The sequence below is a fragment of the Canis aureus genome, unplaced genomic scaffold, assembly GCF_053574225.1.
Source record: "Canis aureus isolate CA01 unplaced genomic scaffold, VMU_Caureus_v.1.0 ptg000496l_RagTag, whole genome shotgun sequence".
NCBI lineage: Eukaryota > Metazoa > Chordata > Mammalia > Carnivora > Canidae > Canis > Canis aureus.
This window is the reverse complement of record NW_027554669.1, coordinates 1-15,642: the sequence shown is the minus strand read 5'-3', so window position 1 is coordinate 15,642 and position 15,642 is coordinate 1. Positions and strand designations below refer to the sequence as shown.

Below are 15,642 nucleotides of genomic sequence, written 5' to 3'. Positions count from 1 at the left end.
GTGCCCCCAAACTATGTTCCCTTCCCTTAGTAGAAATTGTTACACTATCCTCCAATGATTTCTTATTTAATTGTACCCTGGCCATTACTACAAATAACCTGCTCTCCTTTACATGCATATATTGCTTATTTTTTATGAAATTCTGGTTATCACTCTCATCTTCCCCCGCTCTCCAACCTCATGATTATAGCTAACATTATTCTCAAAACATATATTAAATTTCCATAAGTGCAGTTTACCCTACCAAGTAATGCTGAAAGCAACTTCTAATTCCTACATTTGAAGGTGCTAGTATGCCCTCTGGTCTAGCTAGGCAGGAAAGCTTTGGTGACTGGATCTGCTGGTCAAATCTCACATGACGAGAGTGATCCATTGTTTTCCGAGTCACAGCTTATTTTCCTGAAATATTTTTGCATGTTTCCTTCTGACCCAAAATTTGGTTTTGCTGAGCTTATTTATATGCATTTAAAAATAACAAAGTACGTTGAAAACATGATCAACATAAATTGATTGGAAAGTAAGGTAATTTATCCTACTCTATTTTGGGTTACTATCAAATTCGATTAGGTACATCATGCTAGCCAAAGAGAAGGAGCAGCCAAAAAGCATTCTCCTCAAAATCTTCACTGAGAACATCAAGAACTGTGCCTGTGTGAGTATTTTTAAGACCAACAATTAAATTCTGAGTTCCTAATTCTGACTGAATGAAAAAGATGGAGATAGAGGTGGAGACACAGAGAGGGAGGAAGCAGTGAGTTGGGGAGAGAGGAAAGAGAGAGCAAAAGGTAGGAAGAGAGAGAGAATATTTAGAAAAGTACCATGAGGAAAAATGTATTTTCCCCCTCTCCATGTACTGCTTTATAGACCTAAAAACTGCGTCCTAGGTAATATGAAGCAAGAGGAATACATACTACAGTGCTTAAGCAAGGAAAGAGTATCGGATGTTAAGTGTCTATAACATTTCTCTGGATCCTTCTAATTGCTTATAGTGGCTTGTAATACAGTGATTTAGAATCAACCATTTTTTCCCCAGTGGCCACCACTTACATACAGAATGGTCTGGATTGTCTCCACAGTCCTTTTTCCCCTCCAGATATTTTATTTGGTATAACTATAAACTCAGAGAAAAGTTGTAAGTATAAAAGTAATACAAAAAGACCCCGTATACTCTTTCTCTAGATTCACCTATTGGTAACACTTTATTCCATTTGCTTTATCACTTATTTTCTTTCTCTCTGTCTATTACATGTATGTGTATACTTACGTTTGAGGGTCATACATATACTATGGCCCTTTTTCCTTAAACCTAAGCATTTCTTAAGAATAAAGATATTCTACAGTTATCACCTTTAGTGAATTTAACCTTGGCATAATACTTTACTCTGCCATTCCCATTCTCATTTTGTCAGTTGACCTCAATAATGTCTCCTTTCTAGTACAGGATCCACTTAAGGATCAGGTGTTTCATTGAGTAGTTATGTCAAATGCAGAGGAGTTTTAAAAAGTCTTTTGTTCCAAGGAATATCAGGATTGAATTGAACTAAGAGGGATGACACTTTTAAGGGATCAGCATATTTCTATTTCAATTTCTTTATACCGTGGGGAGAAAAAAATCAAACCAATTGGCCCAGTTTTGTGTGTAAAATTTGATTTCTGAAATTGTAGTACAGTAGCCAAGACATTTACAGTGATGAACAAGATACTTTGGGTATCTTTAAATGGCATTTTTTTGTGGTTGTTGTTATAGTTTGAAGTAGCTCTAGATCACACAAAACATTATTTGAAGGTGGAAAAAAAAGATATTCCTGGATAAAGCAAAAGCCATGCAAATATTTTGATCTGTTGCTAAGTGCAGGCTAGATGCACTGCATGAAGGAGAGAGAATTCTCTAGCAGCAGAGCACATTCTCGTCTCTGCCTTTGATATCAATTGTGGCAGTGGTTTACATTCAGAACTTTCCTTGGAAAATTACCTTGAATTTTTTAAAAATCAACTTTATTGAGGTATAGTTTGGGTGAAATAAACATTTCTGATGTTCTTCACCCATTATTAAAGATCCAGGTTTCCCACTGCACTGTTTCACTTCATCGTAGAAAGATGATTCTTAGCATTCCTTGTGCAAAACTGGTGCAAACAGATTTACTTAATTTCTTTTATCTGAATATGGCTTTATTTTTTGACACTGACTCTTGAAGGATATTTTTGGGGATGTAGAATTTTGTTTGCAGATTTTTTCCTTTTAGTCCTTTAGATGTCCCAGTCTTTTGCTCTTGATGCTTTCTGATGAGTAGTCTGTGATTAAACATTAATCCTCAGTAGGTGATTTGTCATTTTTTCTCTAGCTGCTTTCAAGTTTTCTCTTTATTTTTGGTTTTTAACAGTGTGGCTAGGAAGTACCTAAGCATGGTTTTCTTTGAATCTGTCCTATTTGACATATTCTGAATTTCTTGAATTTATAAATTGATGCCTTCACCAAATTTGGGAAATTTTAATCATTATTACATCAAATATTTCCTTCCTCATTATTTCTCTTTCTCTCCTTGTGACAGTTCCATTCTTTGCATATCAGACACTTTCACATTGTTCAGAGATCTCTCAGGCTCTGTTAATTTTTTCAATCTTTTCCCCCCTTTTCTTCTTCACACTGGATAATTTCTAGTATCTATTTTCAAATCACTGACTTCTTTTCATCATCTCCATTATGCAATGTAGCCTAGTCAATAAATTTTTAAAAAATATTTTTTCAGATAAAAATTTCTATTTTTAAATATTTTTCCTCTCAAAAAAGGAAAAGTCATAAATACTTCTTATTTCTATACTAAGATGCCTCTATTTTTGTTTATTGTGAGCACATTTTCATTTGTATCATTGAGCATTATTGTAATAGCTGTTTTTGGCTAATAGTCTAAGCATCTAGATCATCTCAGGTGTGGCTTCAGCTCTTGAAAATTGATCTCATTTTCCTGGTTCTTCATATATTAAGTAACAGTTTGACTCATGAACAAAAACTAACTTTTCTTTTTCTTTTGAATTATTTCAAAAAATAGTTTGTTTTTCTGAAGTTATTTGTTTAGAGAGAGTTCCTTCTAATGGAATTTGTCTGTTGGGAGATCCTACAACATGCAGGAAAATATACATACATCCCTTGAATTACTATTTCAATGACTATTTGAATGACTATTGAATTACTTTTGGACCATCTGTGATATCAAGTAATTGCATTCAATTCATAGGAAGAAAAATACAATGAAAGGACAAGGAATGAATTATGAAAGAGCATCTTTTAACTTTGCTTTTAATATTTTCAAGGCCTGTGAGTGTCCACTTGTGCTGTTTCTTCTTTATGCACTGTTTCCTGAAGGACACAGGCCCCATTGCCTAAAAATGTTACAAAAACTGTATGCATAGTAAATGTTCTGGTTACATATTCTCTTATTTTAAAATGACTTTTGTAATTGAGATAGTTTTATAGATCCATCTCAGATTCCTATTAACCCCTTTCAGAAAATTTTCTGTAAACTTTTCCTAGTTGTATGGAGCAGTTTCTCAATGTATGGTCTGATAGAGAGCTATTATAAGTATCTACTCACTGGCAGAGTTGTGAATAGAACATAAACTTCTAACATTTCCAGTCTCATTTCCTAGATTCATTGGTTTTATTTGTCTTAACAGATTGCAACAATGGAAGTCTTAGTTAATCATGATGCCTGACAAAGAAAATACAGACTAAATAGTAGTTTTTAAAAAAAGTGTCTTTCATAGCCAGTTCTTATCTGATTTTACTGAAACCGACTATGTAATTACAAAGGAACTAAGCCATACTATACAAACACAACTCAGTAAGAGAGGAAAGTATCTAGTGCCTTCCTTTAATACTATCCCCCTCCCACCATTTTGGAAATAGCCTTATGGAGCTGAGGGTCACCCAAGTGCCCTCTTGGAATTCTCAGTTTTTCTCTTCCTTGCTTCAGCTGCTGTATTTTGTATGCCACAAATTCTTGGAGGGAAATATATGTTTTACTGACATGTTTCCTACTAGCTTCATGTTACATAAAAAAAAATGAAAATATAATTAAGGGTTCGTGTTCTACACGTGCTTTACTTTGTCATTACCTGAAAACAAGCTTTACCTTTGGAGTATGGATAATAATTTGACAATTATTTGGTCACATGCTTTAAATCTAAAAAAAAATTGTAGCAATTTTTCTTATTTATTTTTTACAGTCCGTAACTATAACAGTGACAAATTCCGACACGGCAAATGACACTATCAACATGTTACTAACAATGCTGGGAATAACCGTAAGTTGCCTATAAACTATTTTTAGTTTACGAACCAACTTTGACTTTTGAGATTTGTGTCTGTGTGTGTGTATGTGTATGTGTGTGTTGTGCACCTCCCATCATAAGACAGCTGATTATTGTAGATAACAGTCATATTTTGTCCTTCCAACTTTAGAAATTGAAGGCAGCAAAGCTATAGTATTAGCTTATACATGAGTGCTATCTTATATTCCCATTTTAAATTTTCTGAAAATTCAAAGTCATAGCCTAAAATTGGGCTATAATTTTAGAGTGCTAATAACAACATGCAGTTTATTGTATATATTTTAAATACAGACAATAACAATGTTTCTAAATTTCTTTTTTTGTTGTTGTTTCTAAATTTCTAAATATTTCCTCCTCTATTGGACTCTTTTCTGTGTTTTCAATTCTGATACGTCCCCATCCCTATTGACCCTAGTTATCACACAAGGAAGAACTCAATCTGTTTAATGAATCCTAAATTACATGTTCTGTTGTACCTTTTGACATAAAGACTACATGGCTACAAGCTACCTCTGTTTGATGCAGATCCTGAGGATGAAGCAGCTCATACTCTTTAGGAACTGGTAAAGACAAAGACAAGTTCTGAATAAGACCATGGATCTGGGGCATTTGTACATAGCACTTTCATCTTGTTTGGGTTTTAACTGTCTGTTCTTTACCTTTTGATGGTGCTCGTGTGAGTTGCTGATATCTTTTTATGAAAGAGAAATATATTTGAGGATGAGGTTTTATAAGGGAAAAAAGAGGGACAGTGATAGATGGAGAGAACCAAAAGGAGCACTTGGAAAGCACAGCTTCTTATCCAAAATCCTCTGTAAATGTGACGTGACATAATCATAAGATTGTTTGTAAATTCTATCTGACCCAATGGTATAATAAAGCCCTTTAAAACTTCAGAGCAACTGGAATTTGGCAGAAGAGATCAATGATTTCTGTACAAACAACATTTAATAATACATCCAAAATAAAATTGAATTTATATGTACTGACTAAAGCACATCTCTACATACATTTCTAACCTGTATGATATATAAACCCTAAGTAAGAATTAAATCCTGGAAAAGAGAGTGAGTGGTTTGAGGGATGAAGGTGGGGAGATTGATTAATGATTTAACTCATTTTATTTCACGTTTGTGATTTTCTTTGCTTAAAGTGATCAATGTCACTAGGCAAAGAATTTCTATTTTAATGAAGAACTGGGGTTATTTGGCTTTATGTATACCTGATTTAAAGGATTCCAGCATGGCATTTCCAAACCCTACCCTACCTTATTAGCTCTTACTTCTTATTTGCAACACAATCTTGAGCAGATTTAGCTGTGTGTGTGTGTGTGTGTGTGTGTGTGTGTGTATCTGTGTCTGTGCCCATCCATACCTGTGACATTCCTTCATAAGGTGAAGGCCATGATTTTTAGTCAAGAGTCAAGGGCACATGGTAACTATTACCAATAATTCTATTTCAAACATTTTTTGTTTTAGTCTCCTGGAAGACTCTTTAAAATAGTTCAGCAATCTTTATAATTTAGAATTGTTTGTTTCAAACAATTGGGATTTCCAGTATTACTGGGCAATAATTCTGCTGGGAGTAATCGTTTTCTGCATCTGACATGTCTAGAGTCCTCATCCTTTCTCTCCCTAAAGTGGGGTTTGCCTGCCCCAAAGCCTGTGGCTGACTTCCCTCCACGATCTCCTCAAGGTCTCTTGGGCATTTGTCTCCTTTTGTTCAGGGCTGCTGAGCTATTGATGCCTCTCAAGTTACTTTGCTCAGGATTAGTCATAGCAGAGTATATGGCTCTCTGGACAACATGCATCTCTGGGCAGGGGCATTTGGAGACAAAAGCCAACACTATCCAAGGAGTCTAGAGACAGCAGAAGAGAGGACTCTGAGATGAGACTTTTACTCCATAGTAAAGGGACACAAATCTCATTTCTTATGCCATGGATCACCCACAAAGTGAGGGGCTGGCTGTACTGTGGTTTCCCGGTCTTTATCAAAAATTACAAGAATCTGGGACAGTCTATTGGAAGTTGTGAGGGGAACTAGTTAACAAGTACTATAGCTACCTCCATGGACCAAATGCCATTTATCCTGGCCCCAATTCTTCTTTTTGGAAATACAGATATGCTAAGGAAATGTGTTCTTCAAGTACTGTGAAAGATTTGTTTTGACACCTAGTTCTTTTTGTTTCCAAGGGCTCTGAGAAAGACTTCCAGCTGTGGGTGAGTTCTGGCAAGGAAAAACTTCCACTAACTGGTAAGTGTCAGGGAAAATCTAAGATGGGATTGATTAGGTTCAAAATTGTAACTCAAAGTTTCAAAGTAATGGTTGTTCTTTCTTAAGCTTCAAAATCCTTAAAAGTGAAAATCACATGTTATATTCCCTCACATGTTTATTAAATAATTACCAGGTACTGTTTCCCAGGCATTGATAACATCTCTTCATTCAGCAGCTATGATTTAGTGAGGGAGAGAAATGTAAATTTTTGTTTCTACTTCTTGTTACCTGACAAACAGAGCTGTCTTGAAAAAGTGTGATTATTTACTATTTACTTACTTATTTACTCACTTAGGTATGAAAGCAAAATGGATGGGAATTTTTTTCCCATACATTTATTTTTCATATTTCAATCTTGAATTCTAGTTCCTAACTACTAAGAAGCCTCTATTTTGTGAGAATCCTCTAAAATCCAGTTATGTCCCTGAATCTGGTTACAGATATGTATTTAACACCCCTGCCCTGTGCCCACTTTTCTCTGCATCATAAAGAAAATGAGATAATCACATTTAAACTCCTCTAGTCTTCACTGATGAAATCGCCTGCACTTTGCTGTTTCTCAGGTTTTTTCCATCACTGATCTTAAGGTTATTGATAAACAGATTGCACCTCTTCTAAAATAGTTATTAGCACAAGTTCTCTGAAAAAAAATCTTTGGATTAGCAAAATTGTTTAGTGTTTCCAGTAATGGAAGGATTTTAAAAAAAGAAAAAGAAGACAGGGTCGGTAGCAGACCTTGAAGTATAGTAATAGATGGTGATGGTGACAATAATCTCTTCTAGAAATCTTAAAGCATTCCTTCTTACATGAAATTCTTTATCCTTGGGCAGCCCGGGTGGCTCAGTGGTTTAGCACCGCCTTCAGCCCAAGGCCGGATCCTGGAGACCCGGGATCGAGTCCCACATCGGGCTCCCTGCATTGAGCCTGCTTCTCCCTCTGCCTGTGTCTCTGCCTCTCTCTCTCCCTCTCTGTGTGTCTGTCATGAATTAAAAAAAAAAGAAATTCTTTATCCTTTTAATAAACCTGTGAAGCTATAACTCTTTTTCAAATAATCTGGAAATCTAAACAACCAATTTCCTTTTTTAAAAAAAACAACCAATTTCTTTCTGCAAAATATATATTCCCAGTCTTAGACTATAGAGTCACAAAGCTCATCACTGAGATCAAAATCCCCCAGTACCACTTCCTGTTTTGAATTAATGTTGATATCTTTGTAAAAGTTGGACAGGGGCAGCCCTGGTGGCTCAGCGGTTCAGCACTGCCTTGAGCCCAGGGTGTGATCCTGGAGAGCTGGGATCGACTCCCACATTGGGCTCCCTGCATGGAGCCTGCTTCTCCCTCTGCCTGTGTCTCTGCCTCTTTCTCTCTCTCTGTTTCTCATGAATAAATAAATAAAATCTAAAAAAAATGGTTAGCAGTAAAAAGGAAAAAAGCTAAATACTTATATATGTTTTAATAAAGTGCATTAATTTAGATAAAAATGATGTAGATGAGGGAACCCTGGGTGGCGCAGCGGTTTGGCACCTGCCTTTGGCCCAGGGCGCGATCTGGGAGACCCCGGATCGAATCCCATGTCGGGCTCCCGGTGCATGGAGCCTGCTTCTCCCTCTGCCTGTGTCTCTGCCTCTCTCTCTCTCTCTGTGTGACTATCATAAATAAATAAAAACAAAAAAGAAAAAAAAATGATGTAGATGATAACTTTTTAGACTTTGAATAGCTTCACACACGAACGCAGCTCTAAGGAATCTGAAGAGCCTGTTGTTCATGATGATCCATTACAGCATTCAAAATGCATTTTTTAAACATACTCTCAATTCTCAATTGTGGATTAACTCCTGGTTATCTTGGCTTGGTTGTATTGCTGTCATAGAAGCTTCTTTTTCCTTAATGGAGGGAAGTCCCTGTGATTCTTGTGAACATTGCATTTATGACGGATGAAAAGAACAGCAAAAGCTCCTTTAGGTACATTCAATAATAAATCTGAAATGACAGAATGAGAATTTTCATTCTATTCTTAAAAAATGAAATCCATATCATTGCATAGGGTCTTTGAGAATTCTCTAGAGAGGAAAAACAATTTAAAGCATAAAAGAGCAAAACAAATCACTTGGCAGGCAATTCTGGATGGCTGTGGGTGTGGTTTTCTATTCTCTAACCATCGTTTTACAGTTTGCTTCTGGGTTTCCCACTCTGCACACCCTTCCTTCTGATCATTGCCTGGCAGGACACCCATAGAGGGAGGGCAGCAGTGGGAGGGAACCATAAAGCATAAGGGCAACACATCCCACTACTCTCGAGTAGCTCTGGCTGGAGAATTGACAAAAGGAAATGAAAAAAAATCTGTTCGACTGACATTCTGTTGGAGAGAATAGTGAAGATAGCAATTCTTTATATATATACTCCAAATATTTAAAAATTTATTAACCAAAAAATAAAAATAAAAAATAAATAAAAAATAAAAAATATTAACCACCAATGCTTATTAATATATTCACTCTGATAAGTTTGTGTGTGGACAAGCATTTCAAAGAATGAATGTAAGGCTCGACGGTGTCAAGTAATTTGCCTAAGATATATAGATCTAGTTAGTGTCAAGGCACAAACTAGAAAAACTTAAACATTCTCAGAAACACAGAAAAAGTCAGCATTGTTTAATGCACTCATGAATATATGTATTTCATGTAACATGCTTTAAATTGTTTTCTCTTCTTAAAATCTTTCCCTTGGGCACACGCTTTCTGTAAGGTGTTCCCACAAGGGTGCATATGATGCTCACTCAGGAGGCACAGCCTTCTTTATCTAGAAGTCCCAGAAAAATACCAACATATACAAATAGGGTGATGCTTACACTCGTGGTAAGGTAGGTTTGATGACAGCCATCACCATCAGCCTAAATATTCAGGTTTCTTTCCATACAGGACATGAACATCCCTATGGAATTAAAATGAGCCATCTTCCATCTACTAAACTGCTGCCAAAGGAAGCAGAGGACTCCGTCTCTCCTTCCCCTACTCAGGAGTCCCTCCTTCTGGAGCAGAAGATCACAGACATGCAAATCCATTTCATACTGAAGCCCAGGCACCCAGCCCAGAACAAGCAAGGGAGAGGTGAGCCACTTGCCTTTCTTCAAGTGCCTTCCCTTGGCTCATGTCTCCATGCTTAAACACAATTCAGACACACAGTTTATTCTTTCTGGGTGAGCTTATTGTCATCAATGAGGAGGAACAGTATAGGAAAGAATGCAAACACTACCAAAAATCAAGCTTAGAAAAATTCAAAAGTCTGACATCAAGACCCAACTCATTTCTATGAAGGTTGTTTTTCTTGTTTTAAATCTTTTGGGAAGACCATTAACTCCTGTCTTTCTCTATATCCCCAGAGCACTTTCAAGGCTGCCCTGAGCCATGCCTTGTGCTGAGTAGTATATCATATATTTAGTTTAACGAGTTGTAGGCAGCATCATTTATGTTAAAGTTGAGCAAACTGAAGCTTTAAAATGCTAAGCTTCCTCAGTGGCAGGACCAGGATGCTTCTGGTGCAGGGCTGGCACCCACATGAGTGGAGGTGGTGATGCACTCACTACATCCCAGAAAAGCCAAGTGGCCGAGTGTTCAAGGTTATTTGGTGAAATGTTCCTCATTTGTTTATCCTTCGACAACTTGGCTCATCTGCTGACTCTTAAAGAAATCAGTTATTTAAGCAATGTTAAGGTATCTTCAAAGGGAAACATTCACAGCTGAGCACTAGAAACTTTGAACTCAGCTTCTCACTGCTGGTCACCTTTTCTTTGGAAAGCTCTTCCTTCATAGGGAATGTTGAGTAATTAAAAATCATCTCTGGAAACTGGTGCATATGCATTCATAACCTCTATAAATGCATTCATAACCTCTCATTGTTTTGCTTTTCTATGATTTCTTTCAAGCCTTGTACTTGTGTGTAGGTGTATATTTACATATATGTTTGAGTGTGTGTGTGAGGAAGTGTGTTTCCACACTTCATTGTGGTTTAGTCTCTTTTCAGTAAATGTTCAACCTATTTAACCGAAAACATCATCTCTGGGTGGGTTGGTGGGGTATGACAAGAAAACACAGCCACCAGAGGGCCAGCATGTAATGACAACATCCCAAGGACCCTGACTGCAGCAAGTCATCCTTGAAGATGGCCCAGAGCAGAGGAACATAGAAGTAGGGCTCAGGCAGATTGTGTCCTGAGAAGCAGATCCTTTGGATGGTAGAACTTGAGCACTCAGAAAGCCAAAGAGGAAATCTGAGGCTGAGGGGAGACTGGCTGTGAAAGCAGAGGATTACCACACTCAGCCTGATTTGCATACCAAATCCTTCTAGCTTTTAAAATCAGATCTGACACCTGAACCCACTGTTCACTCCAGTAGAAAACACATCTACAGGTTCAGTGCCTCCTGATGCAGTGTAACCGGCAGTAACTGATGGCACAGGAAATACTGACCTTCAATCTGATCAAGTCCCAAAGTTTAACCATCAGTCTGAAGGATATGGGTAAGAACTTATCAACACCATGAGGATGCTGTTAGCCAACATCAGAACGAGGAGAGTTCTACAAATAAATGACTCAGTTTCCCTCTTCTAGCCACTACAATGAACACACTGTATAATGGCAATGGTGAAAATAAGGCTAAGTGAATTAAAATACACTAATCTCCCTTCTTCCTTAGATTCAGGCCAGAAGACCATGAAAAGCACTGTTTTCAGAGACTGGGCCTTTTGGTGGCGCGCTGGCACTTGCCAGAAAAACCACTGCAGAGTTGCACCATCTGCAAAACCACGACAACTCTTTGGGGTTTCCCTCACAGATATCTGTGATAAGGACAACTTGCCCTTCCCAATACTGGTAGGTCTCAGTTTGGTCTTTTATTACCTTCCTGAGGAGAGGGACCTTGGAGAGGCCAAGTGTTCTCATGCAAACCAACCCTTAAATGGAGAAATCATTAGACAGACCCTGGCTTTGGCTGAGAAGCTTTGCTAGTGTCATTTGATTTACCTACTGCAGAGTCATTTGGCCAATACAACAGAACGACGTTTTGTCCATTCCACTTGTTTCCACAGAGACCCATGTAGGCCTTGTTCAGATCAGTCAAAATGGACTCTGTGTGCATGAATCATCTTCACATTCTGCTATTGTCTTCCTGAACTCACAGTAGTCGCAGGTCTCCTTCAACTGAGTCTACTTAATCTAACAACTGAAAATATCTTACCTAAGCATAAAGTCTCATCCTGAGGCATATATGAATCTGCTAATTCTAAAAGAGCATGTTAAATGACAGCCACAGCGTTTGGCCTGTGTTATCTCAAATCAGTGCACTGAATTTTCAGTGTGGAAATTTACTGAGTACCCAGTACCTCTGCAACCCTGCACTAGATTTGGGAATGTTATCCTAGGTGTGAAAAAATTTACCATGTTAGTTACATGCTTGCTACTACCCCAGTCCTTGCATCACAGCCATTTTAGGGGGTAGCTGGAACTATTATCCTCCACACTTTACAAATGAATTAGCTTTCAATATAGTTCGCATGTGCCCCAGGTCACACAAATGATCAGAATGATAATAGGTTTCCGATCCCTTGGTCTATCAGACTCCAGCCCTTATTATCTTTCTACACTGCAGGGAGAGAACATGAAGATAGAGCAAAAGACAGTGAAAGACTCATGAAAGAAATGTAATCAGATAATAAGAAGAGAGCATTTGAGGTTTTGTTTTTTTTTTTTTAAAGAGGAAGGGAAATAGAGATAGTAGGAATGGAGGATACAAACACTTAAAGAGGAATCAACAAATGGGAAATGAGTATGGCAAAAAGATTTGAAAACATGGGGAAGGGCATCTATGTAAGAGAATAAGGAGCCAAAACTGGTAAAGTAGGAGACAGGCGAGGATTCCACAAAGGCCTAGAAACACAGAAGTTTGATTTAAAAGGGTAAATTCAATGAAAAAATCTGATTTAAATAAGTGATTACAAAGTTTCAGTGTATGTAAGGTGGATTTTGGGTAAAACTATAGAGAGACATTGACTAAAGAATCTAAATTGACTTTAGTCTTCCAGCTCTAAAACCGTAAACCATCCGATAGCCTAGCTCTTTCAAAAAGGAAGCAAGCTTTTGCTCTGGGCTTGGGATATGAAATGCCATATACTCTTCTTTTTTTCCTACAGGATATGCTTTCCGTGATCAATCGGAAAGGACCACTCCTGGAAGGCATCTTCAGAAAACCAGCCTGTATAAATTCATGCAGAAACCTAAAAGAGAAACTAAATTCTGGGGACAGAGTTAACTGTTACAGCAAATCTGTTCATGTGGTAGCATGTGTTTTAAAGGTGGGGAAAGTTCTAGCTTTACCACACATGGGTAACTGAAGCTGTGATTGGTGTCTTTCATTACGATTGCCCAGGAACCAACATAGGCATAACTGATTAAGAACTTGTCAAACTGGAAAACACTTCATGAAATCAAATTTAAGGAAGCTACTGTAGGAGTTAAAAGCCCCATAAATTAGAAATACTTTCTGTTATCACCATGAACAGCCTACCTGAGGACTCCATGCAAAATACTAATACTAATATGACTACTAGTAATAATAATAAATTTCAAAGTATACACTGACACATACATAATATTTACCAAAGCAAACATCTGCTTTTGATGACATCCTCACCACGCTCCTAATGAAGGCAGTTTCCAAAAGAAAAATCATATGAAAAATTTGAGAATAGGTAGGGAATTTCACAATAGTAAGCAAATGTTTACTTTATGAGGAATACAAAAAGGCTCAGTGAGGTGACCAATCATTCTTAACCATCACTGTCTCCTGTTTCTTGATGTCTTTTACTTTATAACTCATGAAGGAAGGATTTTGCCATTTGTGTCTCCTTTCACCACATCCTCGGCATCCTTTAGTTAATATTTGTGATGTCTAGCCCACCATCCAAGGTTATAATGACATGTTAACCAGCTCTTGCTACATGCCAGTTTGGATAAATCGAACTTTTGGAGTAGGTGCAACAGACAAAAGTAGTTTGGAATTCTGGAAAGTCAAGAGATCGATTCAAGAACTAGATTAATTTGGAAATTATACAGCTACATCACAGATATCCTGTTCTATTGCTAAACCGTAATGGAGAAAGATGTGAGAACTAGAATAGAGAATTTAATCCATCTACCTTGGCACTTGCTAACAGTTATCAACAAAACTAAGTTAAGGCAGTAATGATGACACTCTTAGAATCAAGGTCATATTTGGTCCTTCCTTGTCACATTTGGTCTTTTCTTGTCCCCCATTTCTTTTCTTTTAATTTTTATTATTATTATTTATGATAGTCACAGAGAGAAAGAGAGAGGCAGAGACATAGGCAGAGCTTGTCCCCCATTTCTGTTCAACTATATGAAAGATACCAATAGTCCCTGACCACTACTACATTGGACTACAGTAAAACACACCAGTAAATATATATATAGGCATCAAGAGACAGGGGAAAGAATGATGATACATTAGGTACTCAAATAGCATGATAAGTGTTGCCCTCTTGAAGGTGCACACATACAATTGATGTTTCTAGCAAGACTTAGTAGGATCCTTTCTCTTTCCGTGTTATAGGCACAGACTAGGAAGATGGTGACCACGTGTGCATAGAGTTCTTAGGCATTTCTGAAGCTTTCCCTACCTAAAGTTGACTAATCTTTGTGGAGAATCAGACTCTGCAACCTTGGCCTGAATAGTATCATGTCAAACTCTCTGGAGAATTGGCCTACACTAGAAATGAATACATCCTCAGGACCATCATGAGTTTGCCATTAGACTCTCTACTTTTGTACAGTACAGGAAAGGAAGAATGAAGCGATTATGAGAGTAGCTTTTGTAATAGTTTGCAGAAAAGCACACAAAAGTGCCATATGATAGAAGGGAGCTTTGTCCTCATTTACACTGAAGCCTAGGCTCTGCTTAGATGCTTTCATTTTTGTTGGAGAAAATCCACACACCTGCTTTTCACGTGCAAGTCAATAGAGAATCAGAGCAGAGTTCCATGTGGGTCACAGTTTGGGTATCTATGACGTAAGTAGAGACTGAACTGAAGTTTGCAACTGTTTTCTCTGTAATATTTCCAATATCTATATTGCATATGTGAGTGTGTCTCTGTGTATTTTTCTTTTATCCACATAAGGATTTTCTTGAAAATATCGAAGGAAGTTTACTTTCATCCAAACTCTATGAAAAATGGCTTGGTGTTCTTAACGAAGTGACTGAGAAGGAAAAAATAAATGCAGCCCAGAGGTAATGATGCAATAATTACTCTACTCTGGTCATGGCTCAGAATACAGCCAATATACTATTAGGAAAATATTGGCTTCCTTCTTGCCACTTTGACCACTAAAATAACATTCAATGCCAAATAGTTTCGATTCTTCTCACCAATGGAGGCCAGTTTCAGAATACAAGCATGCCTTATGGCTATTATTGTACTTCTCCTGAACTTATTAACATTGACTCCTTAGTCACTGTACAACTTCTGAATATATGAAACTGGTACACAAAGTCAGTGGCCTGAGAGATGCCAGTGCATCAACAGCCAGTGGCATAACCTAAAGTTTGTCGAATATTTAACCAGAGAGGGTTAGCTCAGAAATTGAATTTGGTAAAACACTTTTGTGTACGTTCATGCCTGGAACTCTGCTACACCAGGTTGCATACTAGATCTAGAAAGATGTTCTCTGCTTTCCGTCTCTATACTTCCAACTGCTAAGTGCAATGACTTGCCTTATTCAAAAGTGCATCTTTCTGACTTTAGGCTTCTAACACAGCTGCCAAAAGCGAATGTTGTTCTCTTGCGATACCTTTTCGGTGTGTTATACAACATTGAGCAACAATCCTCATCCAATCAGATGACAGCTTATGATTTATCAGTGTGTATAGCCCCAAGTATTCTTTGTCCACTTAATTCCTGCAGCTTGGAATTGGAAGACAACTTCATTAAAAAGGTAGAGAGATCTCTCATATGTGTCCCCTGGGGTTTAGAA

The 15,642-nt window shown here is 37.5% G+C and overlaps 1 protein-coding gene across 1 annotated transcript; it reads left to right on the top strand.

Moving 5' to 3' along the window:
* Nucleotides 1-539: 539 nt before the first annotated feature.
* On the top strand, nucleotides 540-15,622 carry LOC144310179 (rho GTPase-activating protein 20-like; the record flags this gene model as incomplete). Its single annotated transcript, XM_077890912.1, has 8 exons — nucleotides 540-652; nucleotides 4,225-4,302; nucleotides 6,522-6,582; nucleotides 9,522-9,710; nucleotides 11,294-11,469; nucleotides 12,786-12,947; nucleotides 14,790-14,899; nucleotides 15,414-15,622. Coding segments are annotated over exons 1-8 (1,063 nt in total), but the record flags the coding sequence as incomplete, so codon positions are not given.
* Between the last annotated feature and the right edge of the window lie 20 nt (nucleotides 15,623-15,642).